Here is a 19,337-nt window from a genome sequence, read left to right as displayed (position 1 = left end):
CTCGAGACTAAGAAACCTGTATTCGATTTTGAAATAGTTAAATATACCTGCAAAAGTTGTTGAAAATCAATGAAGATTGTTTCATTCTTTTAGCGCTCGTAAACATTGATTCTATTCTATTTATAAATTACAAACCACCACAAAATGGTGGAGATTTCAACCAAACCGCGCCAAATCTTTCGATCTCAGCTTCTCTTTTACTCTTAATCCACCACTGATAAAACCAAATTTGATCATCTTCCCTTCAAAACCTCTATATCAGTTCAGATCAAAAGCATAAATCTAAGAATCCATGGCTGTCACCAGCGATTCGCTTTTCTTGTCTCGTCAGATCTTCGCGAAAAAACCAAACTTTCAATTAAAGAAGCAGTTCTTTGGTGTTTCGATTCGTCCTCTCAAAATTTTCACTCATTTAAGGGTTTGTGCTAGTAGTACTAGAATCAGATCTTCGCTGCAGGTCAATTTAGGGGAAATTGAGGATTCTCGCTCTTCTTCATTATCCAAGGTGTCTTTGGGATTCGATGTTGTATCAGAGGGAGAATTGAAGAAAAAGGGGTTTCTGGGGATGAGAAAGACGAAAATTGTATGTACGATAGGTCCTGCTTGTAGCTCTTTGGATGAATTGGAAATATTGGCTTTGGGAGGCATGAATGTTGCGAGGCTTAACATGTGTCATAACACGAGGGAATGGCATCGAGATGTGATTAGGAACATTAAGAGGTTGAATGAAGAAAAGGGGTTTTGTATTTCTTTGATGATCGACACTGAAGGTAGTCACACGCATATGGTTGATCATGGAAATGGTTCCTCTGTCAAAGCAGAGGTAAACTCTAGCAAATCATTAATTGCTCCAATTTTATAATCTGCACATTTATAATTGCGTGATGTTTGTTTGGATTGGGAGAAAAGAAAAGAAAAACTGTGAGTTTCTCTCGTTTGGATTGTTAAGTGAGGAGAGAAATGAAAAGTAATGGAGAGAAAAACAGGTCAGTTTTGGAGAGAAATGGAGGGAAAAGAAATGGCTCATGACTGAAAATTACAACTCTACCCTTTTTTCTCTCCAAATTTAAGTTTCTATTGTTAAACCAAACAAGATGGAAATAAATTGGATTTCTTCTCTCTTTGTTTTGTTTTCTTTTCCTTTAATGAGTTTCTTTTCTCTTCATTTCTCTCAATCCAAACAAAGCGTGTATGAAATTTTGTCTGGTTCATAGTAAAAATTGCATTTTTAATTGTGTTAACATTGGGATATTAATAATGTTTATACATTTGGGAAATAGGATGGGTCGATCTGGTTGTTTACGACCCAAAAGTTTGACGGTTTTCGTCCATTTACGGTACAAGCAAACTATGAAGGCTTTTCCGAAGGTATGCATACCAATGTAGGATGAGTTAAGGTTTCTCGCGAACAAGATGGAAAATATTACCCAATTGCCATTTCTTCCATTTTTTGAGTTTTTTTTTCCGATGAATTTGTGGCAGGTATAACAGTGGGCGATGAACTCGTTATTGATGGTGGAATGACAAGCTTTGAAGTAATTGAAAAGGTTGGAAATGATTTGCGATGCAAATGCATTAACCCTGATCTACTTCTACCTCGAGCCAAATTGAGCTTTTGGAGAGATGGGAAACTTATAGGAAAGAATTTTGGGCTACCTACTTTATCGTCAAAGGTAAAATTTATATGCCTGTTCTATTATATCTTGTTTCTTGTGATGTTATTTGGCTGAGAGCTTTTGCTTGCCTTTTGGTTTGGAAGAACATGATGAACCTAACAAGTAGTAACATAATCCATTTCATTTCAAATGGTAAGGGAATCCTTTGGTTCACAATCTCCTTGAATGTCATGGTTATTTCTTGATGTAGTCAACTATCAACATTATAGCATTGTTTTGTTTCAAGAACATTAGTTTTTAAAGACATGTGAGGCATACACCTCGAAGGTGTAAGAAAAAAAACATAAAAAACAGTTGAGGCATATATCTTAGACCGAGAGGTATCCAAAAGGCATACACTTTAATACGAGAAGGCGTACGTCTTTTGGTTGAGGCTTACGCCTTGCATGTTAATTTTTCTATTTTTTTAGAACTTTATATTAATTGTATATTCTGTTTTCTTCCTCTCTATTCATCTTTTCGGTTTTTTTTTTTTTTTTACTCTTCTCTTTCTCTTTCTCTCTATTTCTGTTGTTGTTCGCATGCTTGCATCATAATTGGAGTTTTTTAAAACACATTTGAATATAAAATAGTAATATATGCTAAGAACATTTTTGAGATGATTTGATTCATAATAAAGATTTAGTATTATGCAGAGAATATTATTTATAAACATTGTTCAGTTATATTTTTGCAATAAACATAAAATTGTTATTTTCTATCAAGTGCATTGCCTCACACCTCAGCGTCTGAAAACATTAGTTCCATCCACCTAACGGAACAGAGTAATGTATATATTTTATTTTCAGTTGTATACACAAACTGATTTTATACACATATCTTGTCTATTCAATGTTCTGCTTCATTGTCTTTGTCAACTAAAATTGTAAACAAATTGTTGATATATATTAGTAGAGCTAGAACAAACACAAACCTTAACCTAAGCTAGTGCTCTCAATAGTTAGAAAATAATTTCTTGGATTTTTTTGTGTTGTTGCAGTAAAAGAGATTCACTAGAATTTTCTCTCTTGGGTTTTATTTAATAATCTAGATTATAAACGTTTTATATATTACAGTCAGAAACTTATTCATTATCGAATTACAAGATTAAAACTAAATCTTGGATAGTGCTTGTGATCCCTCCTTTCTAAGGAAAGGAGTGGAATCTTGACAGTGCATCTATTTTGGAAGAGACTTTTGCTAGTTTCGAATCACTTGAACAGTTTTTAAGATTCCCCTTGTCCATTGTTAATATTGAATTCTGGGCTGGTTGATTCTTTCAACTGCTAGTTCTCGAGCTATACGAGGAAATCAATGTTGCACTCAGGACGTTGTAATTTGTTTTTGTGTTAATCTTTGACTGGTGCATCCTTTTTCTATTTATATTGCCTGCAGTCTGTTAAGGCCCATAATTGAACTTAACTTGTATGATTTATAGGACTGGGCTGATATCGACTTTGGGATTTCTGAAGGAGTTGATTTTATTGCTCTATCATTTGTACAGGATGCTAATGATATCAAACTTCTAAAGGACTACCTCTCCACACAATTATCAGAGTAAGAAAAAAACACATTCCTCAAAAGTGAAAGCTTTATAATTTAGTTCACTAAATAGTTTTATTTTGGCCTTAAGCAATATGACATAATCTCATTCATACCATCAATCAATATGGCATACAAACAAGGTTTAAAATCTCATCTAGAGGCAATGTTTCTATCAGGAGAAAAGCCAGATGATCCAAAACATTATGAGGAATCCCGAAACACTACGAGACAATCCAAAGCATTCTACTTTTGTGATCAATGTTTCATTCTGGTCTCGGTCGAAATTGAAATGTTCCAATAAAACATTTTAAAATGGAATGAAACTTTGAACCATGCATAAACTCATTAATATCAGTTTTTTTTATTTATCTGGTGAATCATTTTATTTCCCAGTTCTTCATCTAAGGCCCTGTTTGGTACGAAGTAAATTATTTGCAAATGCAAATGATTTGTTGGAATTGAAACTTTTTTTTCATTGCAAATTATTTGCATCAACCTTTTAAGCCCTTCATAAATTTCACAAATAGTTTGCAGCTCAAAAAGAGTTGCAAATCATTTCTAGTGAAAATCTTTTGCATTTGCAAATGATTTGCATGGTACCAAGTAGGGCCTAAGTGTTTTATTTTAGACATATGTTTACACATTTGTTTAATATATTGGTTTCCTTTTCTTTTTTATGTTCTCTTAAATTGTTTCCGTACCTTTGATTTCACTTTGGATGATATTTTCCATGCCCAATTTTCAGTCATCATCTAGGATCTGCGAAACCATTCGCTTTCTATTAATTGAGTGTTGTAAAATTATTGCAGCAAAGAAAAAATAGGAGAAGGCTGTTTTCTTTCTTAATTGTTCATTTCCTTTGGAATTTATAGAGGTTGCTGCAGTTACGAGAGGTTATGTAAGTTACAAAATCTACGCATTATCCATGGCAGTTACAAGACATTACAACAGTCAGTTAATATAAATGTCATATCCACACACCAGTCTTGATCCTTATCATATATGGGTATCCTGGCTCATTTAATTAGTGTTGGATTTGTTCGAGTTGTAGATTATGATAAAATAAAAGAACAAAACTATCTTGGCAAGTAAGGATCGATCCACATAAATAATGTAAATCCGGTATTATTTTTACTTCAAATCCAATTCAAATTTACATAACCAATTTAAAAACGATTTGCGAGAATAAACTATCTAAAGAAAGCACAAAATTCAAAGATTTAAAATACTATGAAGAACTTTAGATCAATCTCATCCACTAGCACAAGTTCTATTAATAATTTTATGGCCCTTTATTAGACAAAACTAATATTTGTGAATTAGAAACTTTAACAGTTATGTTAGAAAGAAAATTCAAATTATGTGATTAACATATTAAGTCAAAATTATAGGATAAATATTAAGAGTTCTTTATGAAGCATGGGTTATCTTGAACTTATCAAAGAATAAACTATCAAAACCGATAAACAATTAAAATTAAATCCTACAATAATTATTTAAAATTATCACAATAAAATAATCAAGCATTATTGTGAGAACAATAAAGAAATTAATAAAAACTTGCTCAGATTTCCTCGATAGATCTAACGGAGAGTTTAGCCGGTAGTCATTGCAAGAACAATAAAGTAAAAATAAAATAAACAAGATATGAAAGAGAGAATAGAAATGAGAGAAAGATGAATTTTCTTTATTACTTCTTGAATTTTAAAACTGGCAAAGGTTCTTCGATTACAACTCCTTCTAAACAAAAGTTTAGAGGAAAAAGAGGAAAATAAAACTACTAACCAAAAACTAAAATATAGATATCTTTAACTCTGGTCAGGTCATTTATAGAGACCAGATTAGGGTTTTTAGGAGAATTAGGGTTTTTAGGATTTTAGAAACTTTTCGTAGTTACAAAAATTTATAAACCCTATTTCAATACAACCGCCAAGCTTTTGCACAAACTTTGAGGTTGGACTCACTGACTTCACTGCGCCGCCCTAGTCAACCTAGGCATCGCGGGCAAAGTGGGCCCAATTGACTTGGGTGTTGGTCAGTTGACTTCTCCCGAGTCCTTAATTGCAATGAATGATTCGAATTTTTTGAATTGTTCTCGGAATTTTACGACATTTTCTTGTTACACGAAAATAACAACAATTAATTTCAATATACATTATTTAATTGAAATCAATGATAAATATGGACTAACTATGCATTGTGTCTAATAAAGGGATTTAGTGTGCAATTTATCCGTAAAATTCATGCAATAAGGGTTCTAGAAACCACTTTCTAGACCCTAATAAGAATTCTTTAACGCTAGATGGTAGTTGTCGAGTGAATCACATTTCGCTTGGATTCTAAAGATATGCAATCGTTGCGGTCATTATATGTCAAACAGGGGTGGAGCTAGTAAGGAGCTGGTGGGGCCAATTGCCCCCACAGAACTTTGACACACCCTTATATTTTCAACTAATTACATGTCCTATTTGTCCCGACTCCCTCACCTCTCTCCCCATTTGCCCCCACATCCTCACCTCCTTCCAATTTTTGTGCCCCCCTACCCCCACATTTCAATTTTTTGTTGATGATATTGCCTCTTAATCGGGCCTTCTCATATATTAATTGGAAATGACCTAAATATCTTTTTCTTCAATTTCAAATAAAAAACCTCTGAATTTCTCCATAAAACCATTCGTCTTCAAGTTCTTCAACTATACAACTAACCATAGTTTGCCCCCACTACAAGAAAATCCTGGCTCCCCCCCTGATGTCAGGACTCTCTTTGCTATGGATCCTCGTCTAGTTTATTTCTTCTTTCATATCATTTCTTGCCTCAATGCACAAGAACATCAAATTTATGTATTTGGGGGATTGTTGAATATTCTAGAAAAAAAATTGTCTTGCTTATGCTATTTCATTTTCATCTATTGTGAACGAAGACCTTGAATCTGAAGAAATACATTGTCTATCAGGGAGTAACATACAAAGCAGGCCTAATCTTTAGGTTTATTTCATTTGTGTATATTCCTAGAAAATCAGATTGAACTACAAGTTCCTTTATTAGGTGGATTTCTACCGTTACTCATCAACTAATCTTAGGTTTATTAAAAACAGAAAGTTTATTATTTTACAGCTCCATAAGAGTTTTAGCAAAGGTCGAGAGCTTGGAATCTCTTCAGAATTTGGAAGATATCATAGAGGCTTCTGATGGAATCATGGTGGCTCGTGGTAATATGGGCATAGAAATTCCACTTGAACAGATTCCGGCAGTCCAAGAGGAAATAACTCGTTTTTGCAGGCAATTAAACAAGCCAGTGATTGTAGCTTCTCAACTTCTTGAGTCAATGGTTGAATATCCGACTCCAACACGTGCCGAGGTATTACAATATATCATTCCTCAAAAGCACTTATTAACACTCTGAAGAAATCAGATTGGACATACTCATATTCATATTCCGTTATTTTATGTTGCAAATAGTAGCCAGAAATTCCAACTTTATACCTACATATTTTTCACTTTGTTAGATTATCTTAGTAATTGTGTCTGGATAACATGCTAAACCTGGAGTTAACATCATATTGCTTTTGTTGTAACAATAAAGGTGGCAGATGTTTCTGAGGTAGTTCGGCAGTATGCCGATGCCTTGATGTTATCTGGTGAGTCAGCGATTGGATCATATGGAAACAAGGCTCTTTCTGTCCTGCGAATGGCTAGTGAGCGTATGGAGCTATGGACCCGTGAGGAAAACCGGCAAAGTCTGCTCTCCAAGCGTCAACTCGGAGTGTCGTTGCCTGACCGGATTGCTGAGCAGATTTGTAATTGTTCTGTGGAAATGGGTACGTCCTTATTCTTGTTTTCTTTGATATATTGATGCTTTTGGCTATGAAATTCAGCTTTCATGAAACAAACAACAAATGCTGGTGTAACCATTTTTCAGTAATTATTGTATTAGACTACCCTCCTCAAATATGCTTTATTTTATTTTTGCGGATGATAAGGTTGTCACTTGAAAGCTATAGTAATCATAGAACACGAATAGACTACAAATCAGTTGATGTAAGAAATTTTTTAGGAGTAGATTGGGTCAGATGTAGGGGTGCACATGATTCGGATTTGTGGCAAAATCAGAGCTGAGCCAAACATGATCGGTTCTATAAATTTGGAACCTAACCAATTCAATTACCCTATAGAACCGAACCAATCCAAACCAACCTTGGTTCAGATCTATTCTTGGTTCTCATACTTATTATTTTCAATAGTAAAATTAAAATAACTAATACTTAAAACTAAGCAAAATAAATATTAAACAAAGCATCACGCATAACACATTAAAAATAGTAGTTTTGAATGTTTTTACCTTTTGTCTTTTAAAATTATATATATATATATATATATTATTTATTTATAATAAATATAAAAATTGGTTTGGTTCTATTGTACCCCTAATCCAGAACCGAACCAAATTAATCGGTTTTTCTTTTTACAATTCGTACCTGAATCAAACCATGTTTAATCCGAACCAATCCAATTCAAAAGGTTTCGGATTGGTTCGATTCTCGGATTTACCCAATCCAGCGTGCACCCCTAGTTAGATGTATGTTTGTTAGGTTGTTATCAAAAGTGGTTTTTGGGTGGAACTAAAATGAAGAAGGCTAGTGGTGGTGTAGGACTGGGTCTGTAAGGAAAATTGCCGAAGTATTCTCTCCCTGTATCAACTTAGACTGTCTTTGCTTGACTGGATTGCTCAATTGTTCTTGGAAATGAGTTTGTAGATTCTCCTTGTTCTTCATTATATTGGTGTTTTTGGCTGTAGAATTCAGCTTTCATGATGAAACAAATAACACTTAATGGTGTTAACCAATTTTTCAAAATAAATATTTATTATATTGAATTAGTCTCTAAGATATATATATGGGCCTATTCGGCACCCTACTATTTACCCTACGTGTTTTGTCTTACATGGGTTAGAAGTTTTGGAATGGGCTGATTTTGTGTGAGGATGATCTCTATGGTGAGGAGATCATCCTCATCAAAAGTCATCTCATTTTGAAACTTCTAACCCCATCAAAAATGGTTTACAAAAAATAGACGGTCCACGATTCTTCAACTTGTAAACATGGGGTTAGAAGTTTCGGAATGGGCTGAGTTTTGGTGAGGATGATCTCTATGTTCGGAATGGGCTGAGTTTTGGTGAGGATGATCTCCTTACCATAGAGATCATCCTCACCAAAAATGAGCCCATTCCAAAACTTCTAACCCATATAGGACAAAACTTTCAAAACTTCTAACCCATATACCGTCCTAGGATATGAAATTATTTTCATTGGACGAACAAAATATCAATAACCACGCAACACACGGATTTATGAGGAAAACCTTAAATAAGGGAAAGACCACAAAGCCACACCAATGTCATTATGCTGAACAGGCCAATTACCCCTAACTAATTAGAAACCATAACAGCTTTATACTGTACCATCTGATTAACTTGTCGCTAGAAAGCTATAGTAATTATAACCTATAATGGGTCAAAGTGATTTACAAGGCGTTGAGCACACATGGTTCTGAGAGAGAGAGAGATGCCTTTGTCGTGGGTCAAAGTGACTTGTAGATGGTCATGGATAAGGTCTTGAGCACGTATGGTGTTGGGTTAGCATTGGGTATCTTAGATTTCCTCCTAAACTTGTTGCACTAAGGAGGAAAGGAAAAAAAATTCTTAAGAGCGGGATGTTAAAGGTCGTTAAGTGAGAGAGTTAGCACTACTAGTTTTGTCTTTCTTTCTTTGTGAAGTGGGCACTTATAGAGCCCAGGGAATCTCTTGAGACAAGTAATCTCACTTCAACTAATGTCCTCCTATTTTCATGATATACAACTACTAGGTAAACCCATAGTGACAAAATTCTTCAGTTTTTTGAAAAAGTCACGATTCTTTCAATTGGCGATTTAATCCCGACTTATTCACAAAGATTTGAAAATTAAAATTTTATATTATGATTGATATTAAAATTTGTATTTTTTTTTTCTTTAAATTATGTTTAATATACAAAATATACATTTTACATTATCCGTAAGTATTATTTTTCCCAATCTTTACCCAACTTTATTGATCTTTTTTTTTTCTGAATTTTTCCCTTGCCGAATTTTACCAAATCCCGACATTGTTACTATGAATAAACTAACATATTAGCCACCTGCATTGGGGGGTTATCAGTAGAAGCCGTAAAATGTCTGTGCATAATGTCCCTAGGGGACATCATCCTCTGTATCGCATGCTCCAGAGATGGCCAACCTACCAGTCACCCACTAAGCATTTATCCTGACAGTCACAGCTCTGTCGTGACAGAGTCAGATGTCATTGCAGAGGGTTGCTGTATATGAATGGCATTTCCTTGAATGGGAAGGAGTGGAAGACAGTAAGACACCATAAAAAGGTGTCCCAAAAATGCCATGTTGTAATCCAACCAGATTGCACTTACAATGCACCAAATGGCGGGGTCATGTGTCATTCGGTTGATGTGATAGGTTTTTTAAGGAATGGATTGGGTCAGACAAGTGAGATTTAAGTACATACATACAATAACAACGAGCTTGAGTTGTTATTTGGACGAACCAAGATAATGAAATCCATGGGATGTTAGATTTAAATGCGGAAACAATGCTCATAAGTAGCACCTTGATATTTGTATCATGTCGCTAAAAAAAACTAGATTTTAATTGTTGTAAGTACTTCTGGGAAAATTATTTGAACCAGTTGTATATTATTAGATTGATACATATGTAATCTCATTCACAGTCAAAAAAATAAATTCATATAGAGATATGCACAAATCACATACAAATGGGTACAAAAGTCTACATTTGGAAATAGAGAATGAAAAGTATAACTACAACCAACTTGGGGGTGAATTATTCTATTCTTTCTCCATTCTCTTTCTATCTCTTGGTTTTTTTTCTTCTTTTATTACTATATTTTTCTTGTTTTGTAATATATGTATATATATATATATATACACACACACATTTGGCAGCCAACTTTGGGATTCAAAATTTGTCCTATATGGGTTATATGTTTTTGATTGGGTTGATATTTTGTGAGGATGATCTTCTCATCATAGAGATCATCCTCACAAAATATCAGTCCAATCCGCTACTTTTAACCCATATAGGACAAAATCGTTGACTCCTTAATGTTGGTTGCCGAATGGGACCCATATATATATATGGGTCCTGTTCGGCACCCAACATTTTGCCCAACATGTTTTGTCCTACATGGATTAGAAGTTTTGGAATAGGCTGATTTTTGGTGAGGATGATCTCTATGGTGAGGAGATCATCCTCACAAAAAATCAGCCCATTCCAAAACTTCTAACCCCATCACAAATGGTTTACAAAAAATGGACGGTCCACGATTTTTCAACTTGTAAACATGGGGTTAGTAGTTTTGGAATGGGCTGATTTTTGGTGAGGATGATCTCCTCACCATAGAGATCATCCTCACAAAAAATCAGCCCATTCCAAAACTTCTAACCCATGTAGGACAAAACATGTTAGGCAAATTGTTGGGCAAAATTTTGGGTGCTGAACATTTCCCTATATATATATATATATATATATATATATATATATATGGGTCATGTTCGGCACCCTACTATTTGCCCTACATGTTTTATCCTACATGGGTTAGAAGTTTCAGAATGAGCTTATTTTTGGTGAGAATGATAGTTTCGGAATGGGATGATTTTTGGTGAGGATGAATAGAGATCATTCTTACCTAAAGTCAGCCCATTCCAAAACTTCAAACCCATGTAGGACAAAACGAGTAGGGTAAATAGTAGGGTGATGAACATTTCCCTATATATATAGATATGTATGTATGACTTTCCAATTCAACTTTGACATGGCTTAAAGACTTTCTGAGGCAATTTTGAACTAAGCAATTTAACTCAATATTTGACATGCTTTTTTTCTCAGACAAACAATTTGGGTTTTAAACAAAAAATGAGAATATGCAGGTAAAAAAAATAGATAAACTCCACTTTGTTTAAATTCTAATTTAAGGATACTCTACTTGCAGCTAACAACCTTGGTGTGGACGCCATCTTTGTATACACAAGGCACGGATATATGGCATCACTTCTATCACGCAACCGTCCAAACCCTCCCATATTTGCATTCACTGACCAAAGCAGCACTAGGAAGGCTCTGAATTTGCAGTGGGGGGTGATCCCTCTCCAAGTTGAATTATCGGATGACGCGGAAGATAACATTCAGAAAACGCTTGACCTTATAAAGACAAAGGGGATGGTGAAAGAGGGAGATGTGGTCTTGGTGGTCTCAGATGTCAACCCAAACTGTGCGACATCTTCTTTATTTCAATCGATTAAGGTGAAGACCATAGTTTAGTATGTCAATGTATTCCATTTCTATGTGACCTTACCTCTATTTGATTGTTGGAAGACTAGTGCCAGGGTCATGCCCAAGCTGCACTGTTATCTACCGTCTTGGTTGTGCATATCATGAAATTCTATAGCATTAGTGTGATCTCTACAGCCTTAGTATTCGAAGTTTCAATTTAGCTCTCTCTCATGCTGTAAAAGATCACATTATAACCATGTTAAGACACAATATGGAGTTGAAATTGGGCATAGTACTAGTTTTTCTTTCAAAGGAGCTCGGATTTGATTGCTATGTATCTTGAAGCTTTTGCATTTCTTCTTGTGTAAGTTGGGGATAATCTCCTCCAGTCTGTCATAATATTTTCTTATTCTCAAACATATGTAAAAAAATGGAATTCCAGATGGACAAGTAATACCGAGTAATTCTTTGTCTAACTAGATCATTGGCATTTGTAAAGATGTGATAGTTTGGCCAATATGTGTGGACTTCTGATATCAACTGCCAAAAATTCCGACATGCATCGTAGACTGATTCAATGTGATCGTTTAGTCTAATTTACATGCATATGGGCCACATTGCACAATTGCATGGGTTCATGAATTCCATATTCATCCACTTAACTTTTTCTAAACATTCATCTTCCATTAGCTGCCTTATATTTGCTGGCTTCCATGACCTAGCTCTACATTATTGTTGGATGTCATGCGTACATTGGCAGATCAAATCTATATGAAAACAAGAATTCAAATTTGAATTTTTAGTTTCATTTTAGAAGGGTTGATGAATGAAATGATTCAATTTAAACTAATGGGAGAATTGGGTTTGGGCTTTGGTTGATATGGACCTTCCTAATGCTGCAAAAATTTCAAGGTCTAGCTCAATGAGTGGGTGGGCCATATGCATCTAGCTCAATGGGTAGGTGGACTATGCACAAGACGGAAGATTGAATTTCAGTTTCTCAAGTGGGCATGGTCGTGTCATGAACTTGAACTCAAAGAGGTGTCAGGCATGGCTCGTAGGTGACTGCTGAATAAGTGCACAAATTTTGTTGATGCTGGCGTATCTGTGTCAGTAATGGTTTTTAATTAAAGAGCTTGCTTTATATACAGAATCTGAGATTACAAGGTGAGACATTTATGGAAGCTAAATGGAACTAGGAGGCTTGAAGCAGGAATAACTTTATATATTGTTTTTATGAAATTATGAGAGTTTGGTGTTTGGTTGCTATTACATTTTAGTAAAATTCAAGCCTATTCATTAAGAAGGCTGGTTCTCAGAAAGGAATGTGTTGTGATAGAATCCTTGAATCTAGTTAGTTAGTAATTGATCATTAAGGATGTACTGTACCTGAGGCAAGATTCATAGGTTTGAAAGGGGCATTGGGAATAATCCCATATTGTAATTCCTTTATCAAAGATGGTGAATTGCTCTCATCTCCGAAAGATATAAATCTTGATGTTTTATGTTTTTCTCTTTTACTTTTTATTATTACTTTGGGGGTTTGGTTTCGGGTTTCATGCTCTCACTCGATAACATCAGGTTAGGTTACTTTTTAGTTAATGAAATTTAGAAATGAATTGAGTGGGTAGCTAGTCTTTTTCTTCAGTAATTTTTTGTATGAATTGGTTGAGCTTTTTAAGTTTGTTGGTTAATTGAAATTTGTTTCTCATATACAATTTCTTTAGTAAATTGCTTAGCTAACTTCAACTGAATGTGTCTGTTTCACCATTCCATGTATGACAAGTGTTTTTCTTGGGTCATCCATCAGAATCTTTCCTCATGAAGGAATTGAAAAGGGTTAGTGTAGTATGGCTCCTCCTCTTTGCTGCTTGAAGAAAGTGTTGAAAGCATTATCATTATTACTTTATTTTATTTTATTTTTCAATTGTTAAATGAGGAGATAGAATTGAAAAAAAAGATGACAGGTTTCTTGAGAAGAGAATGTGGTGGTCTCGACATATTTTGAGAAAAAAGTCTATCAAACAAAATGAAACATTCCGTAGCGTTGAGCGGGGAAGTTCTTGAAGGTGACACCTCTTATTTCCCTTAATTAAGGTTGCATCTAGACACATGAAGGTTTCACTGTTAGTAGATTTTCTTTGATTTGGAGGTCTTAGGCAGCCCTGTTTATTTCTTACCTGCAGATGTGTATGAATATGAAACATAAACTTCATGAAAACTTTCTCATGAAGTTGAGAAAATATTTTACGTTCTTGAAAACATAAACATGTGAATGAGATAATCAGCCAAATATTTGATCAGCTTTCCCTAGAAAAATAATGATTTAGTAATATAACCATTTTCCTAATCTAAATCACAGTAACCAAATTAGGTTTCAACAATTATTCGGCAGATGTTCAGTTTGGTTAATTCAGATAAGTTTGGGAAAGTCATGTAAAAAAATTGGGAAAATTTTGGGGATTGTAAAAATGATTTTTTGGGGTTTCTTCCCAAAACCAAACATCATCTTCAACCTCCCTAAAAACCATATCTTGTTCTTGAGATTTGAAGGTTGAAGAAGAGAAAATTTTGACGTTGAAGGGTAAAAATGTTACGCCGTTCAGTGATTAATAAATAGATGATTTTCTCTGGTTACTGCCATTAGCTTATATATTCCGTGTTTACTTGGTATTATCTTGAACTTTACTACTTGTATTTGTTCATATAATCGTTACATAGAAAAAGGGCAGTAGCAAAAGGGCATGTAGAAATTAGAATAAAATTCTATTGTAGCAGAGGTTATAGAAACTCGATGAACATTCGATCTGATTCCATGACAATTGACACCTACAAAATACTATCTTGTCAACTACATCAACAAAAGGAAAAATAGGAAAAAAGGAAAAAAAATAAAAGAGGAAAATGAGAGCATGGGAACTTCATGTCTCTTAACATATGACCCATCTAAAGTTAGTTTTTCAATCTGTAATTTTCCAACTGTTTTTACAGATTGTGTCGCCCTCTACAAAATCTCAGGCAAACTTCTTTTGCGCACACAAAGAAGTCATCCCAAGTGAGCAGACAAATCTGTAATCAAGTAAACAAATATCACATATTAGTGGTGAATTGTGCTCACCACCTATTCAACTAAAGCAAAATCTAAGGGTTAGTCCCATCGGAGGTGGGGGCGATCCATTTCATAGGCACCCTGAGCTTTAGCCCTAGCCATTTCGTCAGCTCCTGAGCTCGTATCCTCCATTTCCTCCTCATCATCCTTACCAGACTCCACCATCACGTCTTCATTCTCTTCTGAAGCATCCTCATTCATGAAACTCCATCCGGGGACAACCTTCCCTCCTTGTCTTATGACATTGACGTTGTCGTAGAAAGCTTGGGATCTAATATCCATCAAGTTTCTTCCACTATCATCGGAGAGCATGTTCGATACCCACCCATGGCTTCCACTATTCATCGTTCCTCTGTAAATGTTGGAAGTGACTTCAGTATTGGTTCCCTTACTATTCTCACACAGAACAGAGAAGACAGTTTTTTGGGTTTTTAACTTGTTAGCATTGCTTTTACCTTCTGAAGTTGGATTGCAACTGAACCCACCAGTTTGGATTCCGGGAATGTCCCGATGAACTTGAGTTTGGAAGGCTGATGTGAGATTACTTCCATTGAGCTTAGAGATTTCATCACTATCTGCAAAGACATTTGAGATCTTTCCGTCATTGTCTTGCCGAACGGTACTTGTGTCAAGTTTTTGTTGACACCCTTTTTCTTTGTCCATGATTAGACTCTCTCTTTCAGAGTTGAGTCCTTTAGTCTCAGATTGGGCCTTACATGGTACAAGCTTTCTCCCACTAGTTCGGGGTTGAGACTCATCAAGAATAGGTAACATGTCGACAACGGAAGCAACTTTCCTTGGTCTCCCTCTCTTCAATGGTTGCCCAGTTGGAGCACCACCACATGCAGATTCTTCCATTGTTGACTTCAGAGATGAAACCTCTGCTTCAAGCTTCAATAATCGGCTCACATTAGCAGCCAATTCCGCTTGCAATTGACCGATAGAAGCCCACAGCTGAACATTCTCTGACGACTGTATCATCATGGGGAACAAACTCATATATTTATTTCATGGGTCACAAATTAGATAACTTTAAAACATAGTGGAAAAGATCCAAGTAACAAGGAACATACTTGAGCTTCCCACATTTGTTGGTGTTTCTGAGAAAGCTTTGCTTGAGTCTGAATAATTCCTCTTTGATTGGATTGCCTGAAGGCTATTGAGTTATCGTGAACCGACGAATGGGGTAACGAAAAATATCCAAATGGGCTAGGGTTAGTGTAAGTGCAAGGAGTTTGTGTTTGATGTGCTTGCCCCCACCAGGATGAAGGATCCCAAGTACCTATTATCAAGAAGACACACATTCTGTCTCCATAAGATACTACTAATTTGTGTACATTTATAAAGGAGAATCGATTAATGCTCTCTTTACCTGGAAATCCTATTGGATGTGAGTATCCACCTTGGTAAAGGAAGCCAGGAATGTGTGGTTCATTTCTTGAAGAAGCTCCCCCTCCCCCTATGACCGTGTCCACGGTTCCAATACGAGTGAAGGGCTGATAAGTAGTAGAAGCTCCAGCGATATGGAATCCCGGTGGTGGGGGCAGCCAAAAGCCCGTGGTCGATTGGTTTAGTGGCGATGATGGTAGACCGTGTTGGAGATGATTAATGGGATTCTGTTGCTGATGTGGTTGTGGATTGAATGAGGGAATCTGCCATTGGTTTAGGACAATGGGTTGGTGTTGTTGGGTTGGAAGAGAGGGTCTTGGAACCAAATGGGATTGTTTGAGAGTGGGTTGAGGTGTATAAGGCCATTGAAGAATTGGAGGGTATTGCTGATTTATTAGAGTAGATACATTATCATGTGGAGGGCTACTAGTTTTGGGATTCTTTCTAGCAAGATCAACAATAGTTTTGTTTTGATCTTCCTTGCTCTGTTCATGATCAACATCAACATATAAAAAATATAATAAAATAACAAAGATTAAAATAAAAATTACTTGTAGTTCTAATCATACAAGTCACTACAAAAATATTATTAGTAATTATGGTTTTGTTCAGTTTCTCATCTATTTCCTTATCATCAGAAACTTATATAGAAATAAAAAGGAGAGAAAAAAAAAAAAAAAAAACCAATTTTAGAGAAAGTTGTGAAGAAACAAAAACTACTTACCAGGAACTCATTGGTTTCAGTTTCTTGAGTGGATCGAGTGAGTTTGTTGATATCCTTGTCCTTCTTTTCCATGGCTTTCTAGAGATTCTTTAGTTGCTTTTTCTCTCTCCTTTTTCTGTTCTATCTTTCTTTTCTTCTACTTGTTTACAGAGATATGGGTTGTGGTGATGGTGTTTTAGGAGCTAAAAGACGAAAATATATAAGGTGGGTATGTTGTCGACGCCATTAAAGGCCTTAAACAGAGCTTCAGAAGAATGTAAAGGATTTCTTCACAGAACCTGGTCCTTGTTTTTTGTTGCAGTTGTCCTTCTGCCTGTCATTAACAAATTGAAAAGTAAAAAATAAAAAAATTCGAAAGTATCAAACCACGAAACGAAGAAAAACCATGACAGTCATTGAAATGACAGTTTTGACCTTATGATTTTCAAACTATACGGATGTTAGAGGGCGAAATCAGTAACTTTATTCAAGTCAAACGCTGTAATCTGTACTCGTCTGACATTCTAAACAAGGCTTTTTAATATTGTTGTACTAAGTGGGTTTTTATTGATCTGATCTTCATTTTATATTGGGATGAGGGGGGCAGAAGCATGGAAAGGGACGTTTATTGCTTGGAAGACCGCCCTACGTGGTCAAAACTTCAATTGTGACACAAATACAGTTTGAAAGATATTTGGTGAATCCTAATTTTTAGAGTAAATTAATAATCCATATAATATATATATTTTTTTCTTTCAAATAAATGGTCCTTCACCTTAACAAATTATTTCAAGTACCCAAAATAAATTTTTTGACCTTCTCACTCACCATACTTGTGATTTTCAATCTCGAATGACAGATGATCGGCACGTGGAACGTCTCTTCATCAATGAAGCTTGAAGATGTCGAAAAAGACAAGTTATCAAATTGGTTTTCCTCTTAAATTTTATTTTTATTTTTATTTTTTTAAATCCCAATGGATTTCGTGTATACATGATTGAGCATGATAATTTCTTTTGTCATTTTTTAAGGGAACCTAAGCACACAAACCAAGGATATTTGCGTGTATGCACCTATGAAGGCACATCAAGAATTTGTTGATGAAGTTCGTCACAAATTCGACGATTACATCCCCAGACTCTAATGAGTCAATGCATTATTTTCAAAAATATTATAAAACTTTCTTTGGTCGGGGGCGGATCAAGGATTTTCTTGTAGTGGAGGCAAACTATGGTTAGTTATATAGTTGAAGAACTTGAAAAAAAAGGTATTTACGTCATTTCCAATTAGTATATGAGAAGGCCCGGTCAAGAGACAATGTCATCAACAAAAAATTGAGGGAGGGGAGGCAAAGGGGAGAGAGGTGAGGGAGTGAGGACAAATGGGGCATGTAATTAGTTTAAAATATAGGGGTGTCTTAAAGTTCGGTAGGGGCAATTGCCCCCACCATCTCCTTACTAGCTCCGCCCTGTCTCTGGCATTACACACCCCTTATACATTTTTTCCAACTTTGGCTGCTCTATCCATGTAAGGAGAAGATGTCTTTTAATATCTCCTTGAAGAGATTCCATAACTCCCCTTGATTGAGGGAATTTGTTACGTCCACTCAATTGAGGGGAGTAACAAGAATTGTGACTCCCTCTCAATCCATAACGTTCCCTTGGCTTTTGGGAGATTTGTATTACGCAATCACAAAGATTCGAACTCAAGATTGTAGCAGATTACTTCTAACTTGGTTGGTAAAGTTTTTGTGTGATGATAGTAGAGACCCGGGTTCAATTCCTACTAGCACCAAGTTATTGAATTCATTAAAAACAGGCTTATTGATGAAAAAAAAAATTAAAATTAAAAAGATTCGATCTCAAGACACATAATTTATTAGTATCACGTAGATCAAAGCAAAATTTATGCCACCACAAAATTCTTTATACATTCTAATTCTTATGTTTAACATCTGTTTACTATTTATTAGATGTTTTCTTGCAGAATAATCCCATATGTTTAATCTTCTAGACTGTGTCATTGAGGGACTATGTTTCATAGATGATTTTCGAGTTCAAAATAATTTAAAATTACTTAATATGCTGAGCAGAGTAATTTGCATTTAGTGCCTGAAGTGTCTAAGGCCACCAAAACAATTGGAGAAATCATTAAGCCTCTCTTTCTACAAGATGGTCCTCTATCAACCTGAGCAATTCGACATTTCTATCTTATAATCTCAATCAAACTTGTTGAAATTAAGAACCCTTTGTGATTCAAATCTTCACTTGGTGCAATTTAATGAAATGGAAGAATATCATTTTGCTTGATTTATCAAACCATTATTTGCTAAATTAATGCTGAGTTTTGAAGGGATTCTATGTCTTGAGATCCTCAAACAGACCTTGAATTGACACAGCGGAGGCACAACAAGTGATACAATCAAGCAGGCCCAGCTTAATGTCTTCAGCCAAATCCACTTAGTAGAGAATCTGCATATCTTCGACTGTGCAATGCATATCTCTACAGGGAACAACACCATTAATGGCCAGAATGAAGAAGCAAGCACCAATCAGACCCACGAAGTCGTTGAAGAGGAATATCATTGTAATCAGAGAT

At 35.4% G+C, this 19,337-nt stretch overlaps 2 protein-coding genes across 7 annotated transcripts; one reads left to right on the top strand and one right to left on the bottom strand.

Annotated features, from left to right (window-relative positions):
• On the top strand, positions 1-19,129 carry LOC147406925 (pyruvate kinase isozyme A, chloroplastic-like). Of its 4 annotated transcripts, XR_015176642.1 has the most exons (9): positions 2-823; positions 1,281-1,368; positions 1,483-1,673; positions 3,094-3,212; positions 6,316-6,559; positions 6,785-7,019; positions 11,258-11,568; positions 13,506-13,607; positions 17,599-19,129. XR_015176642.1 is itself a non-coding variant. In XM_086435286.1 (8 exons), exons 1-8 carry the CDS (start codon positions 293-295, stop codon positions 17,680-17,682), a joined length of 1,737 nt encoding a protein of 578 aa, XP_086291412.1. In that variant the 5' UTR covers positions 1-292; the 3' UTR covers positions 17,683-19,129. The 4 variants fall into 4 exon arrangements, 3 of the variants coding, with proteins under 3 accessions (XP_086291412.1, XP_086291410.1, XP_086291411.1); XM_086435286.1 differs by lacking the exon at positions 13,506-13,607 and having other exon boundaries at positions 1-823; positions 3,160-3,212; XM_086435284.1 differs by lacking the exon at positions 13,506-13,607 and having other exon boundaries at positions 1-823.
• On the bottom strand, positions 14,443-19,255 carry LOC147406924 (uncharacterized). Of its 3 annotated transcripts, none has more exons than XM_086435281.1 (5): positions 19,123-19,255; positions 16,761-17,073; positions 16,020-16,521; positions 15,721-15,929; positions 14,455-15,619 (listed from the first exon to the last, which is right to left on the bottom strand). In XM_086435281.1, exons 2-5 carry the CDS (start codon positions 16,830-16,832, stop codon positions 14,687-14,689), a joined length of 1,716 nt encoding a protein of 571 aa, XP_086291407.1. In that variant the 5' UTR covers positions 16,833-17,073; positions 19,123-19,255; the 3' UTR covers positions 14,455-14,686. The 3 variants fall into 3 exon arrangements, with proteins under 3 accessions (XP_086291406.1, XP_086291407.1, XP_086291409.1); XM_086435283.1 differs by having other exon boundaries at positions 14,974-14,999; positions 15,103-15,619; positions 15,721-16,521; XM_086435280.1 differs by having other exon boundaries at positions 14,443-15,619; positions 15,721-16,521.
• Positions 19,256-19,337: the final 82 nt, after the last annotated feature.

The sequence above is a fragment of the Akebia trifoliata genome, chromosome 3 (assembly GCF_017979445.1).
Source record: "Akebia trifoliata isolate Shusen 1 chromosome 3, ASM1797944v1, whole genome shotgun sequence".
Classification (NCBI taxonomy): Eukaryota; Viridiplantae; Streptophyta; class Magnoliopsida; order Ranunculales; family Lardizabalaceae; genus Akebia; species Akebia trifoliata.
This window is presented reverse-complemented; position numbering and strand designations above follow the sequence as displayed.

What these genes read in the sequence shown, in the direction of transcription:
- LOC147406925 (XM_086435284.1), top strand. Translation starts at nt 293, where the DNA reads ATGGCTGTCACCAGCGATTCGCTTTTCTTGTCTCGTCAGATCTTCGCG. An exon ending in GTTCCTCTGTCAAAGCAGAG is followed by an intron (nt 824 to 1,280) that starts GTAAACTCTAGC and finishes TTTGGGAAATAG; the next exon opens with GATGGGTCGATCTGGTTGTT. An exon ending in CTTTATTTCAATCGATTAAG is followed by an intron (nt 11,569 to 17,598) that starts GTGAAGACCATA and finishes CTCGAATGACAG; the next exon opens with ATGATCGGCACGTGGAACGT.
- LOC147406924 (XM_086435280.1), bottom strand. Translation starts at nt 16,832, where the DNA reads ATGGAAAAGAAGGACAAGGATATCAACAAACTCACTCGATCCACTCAA. An exon ending in CTGAAACCAATGAGTTCCTG is followed by an intron (nt 16,522 to 16,760) that starts GTAAGTAGTTTT and finishes GATCATGAACAG; the next exon opens with AGCAAGGAAGATCAAAACAA. An exon ending in AACAAATGTGGGAAGCTCAA is followed by an intron (nt 15,620 to 15,720) that starts GTATGTTCCTTG and finishes ATGATGATACAG; the next exon opens with TCGTCAGAGAATGTTCAGCT.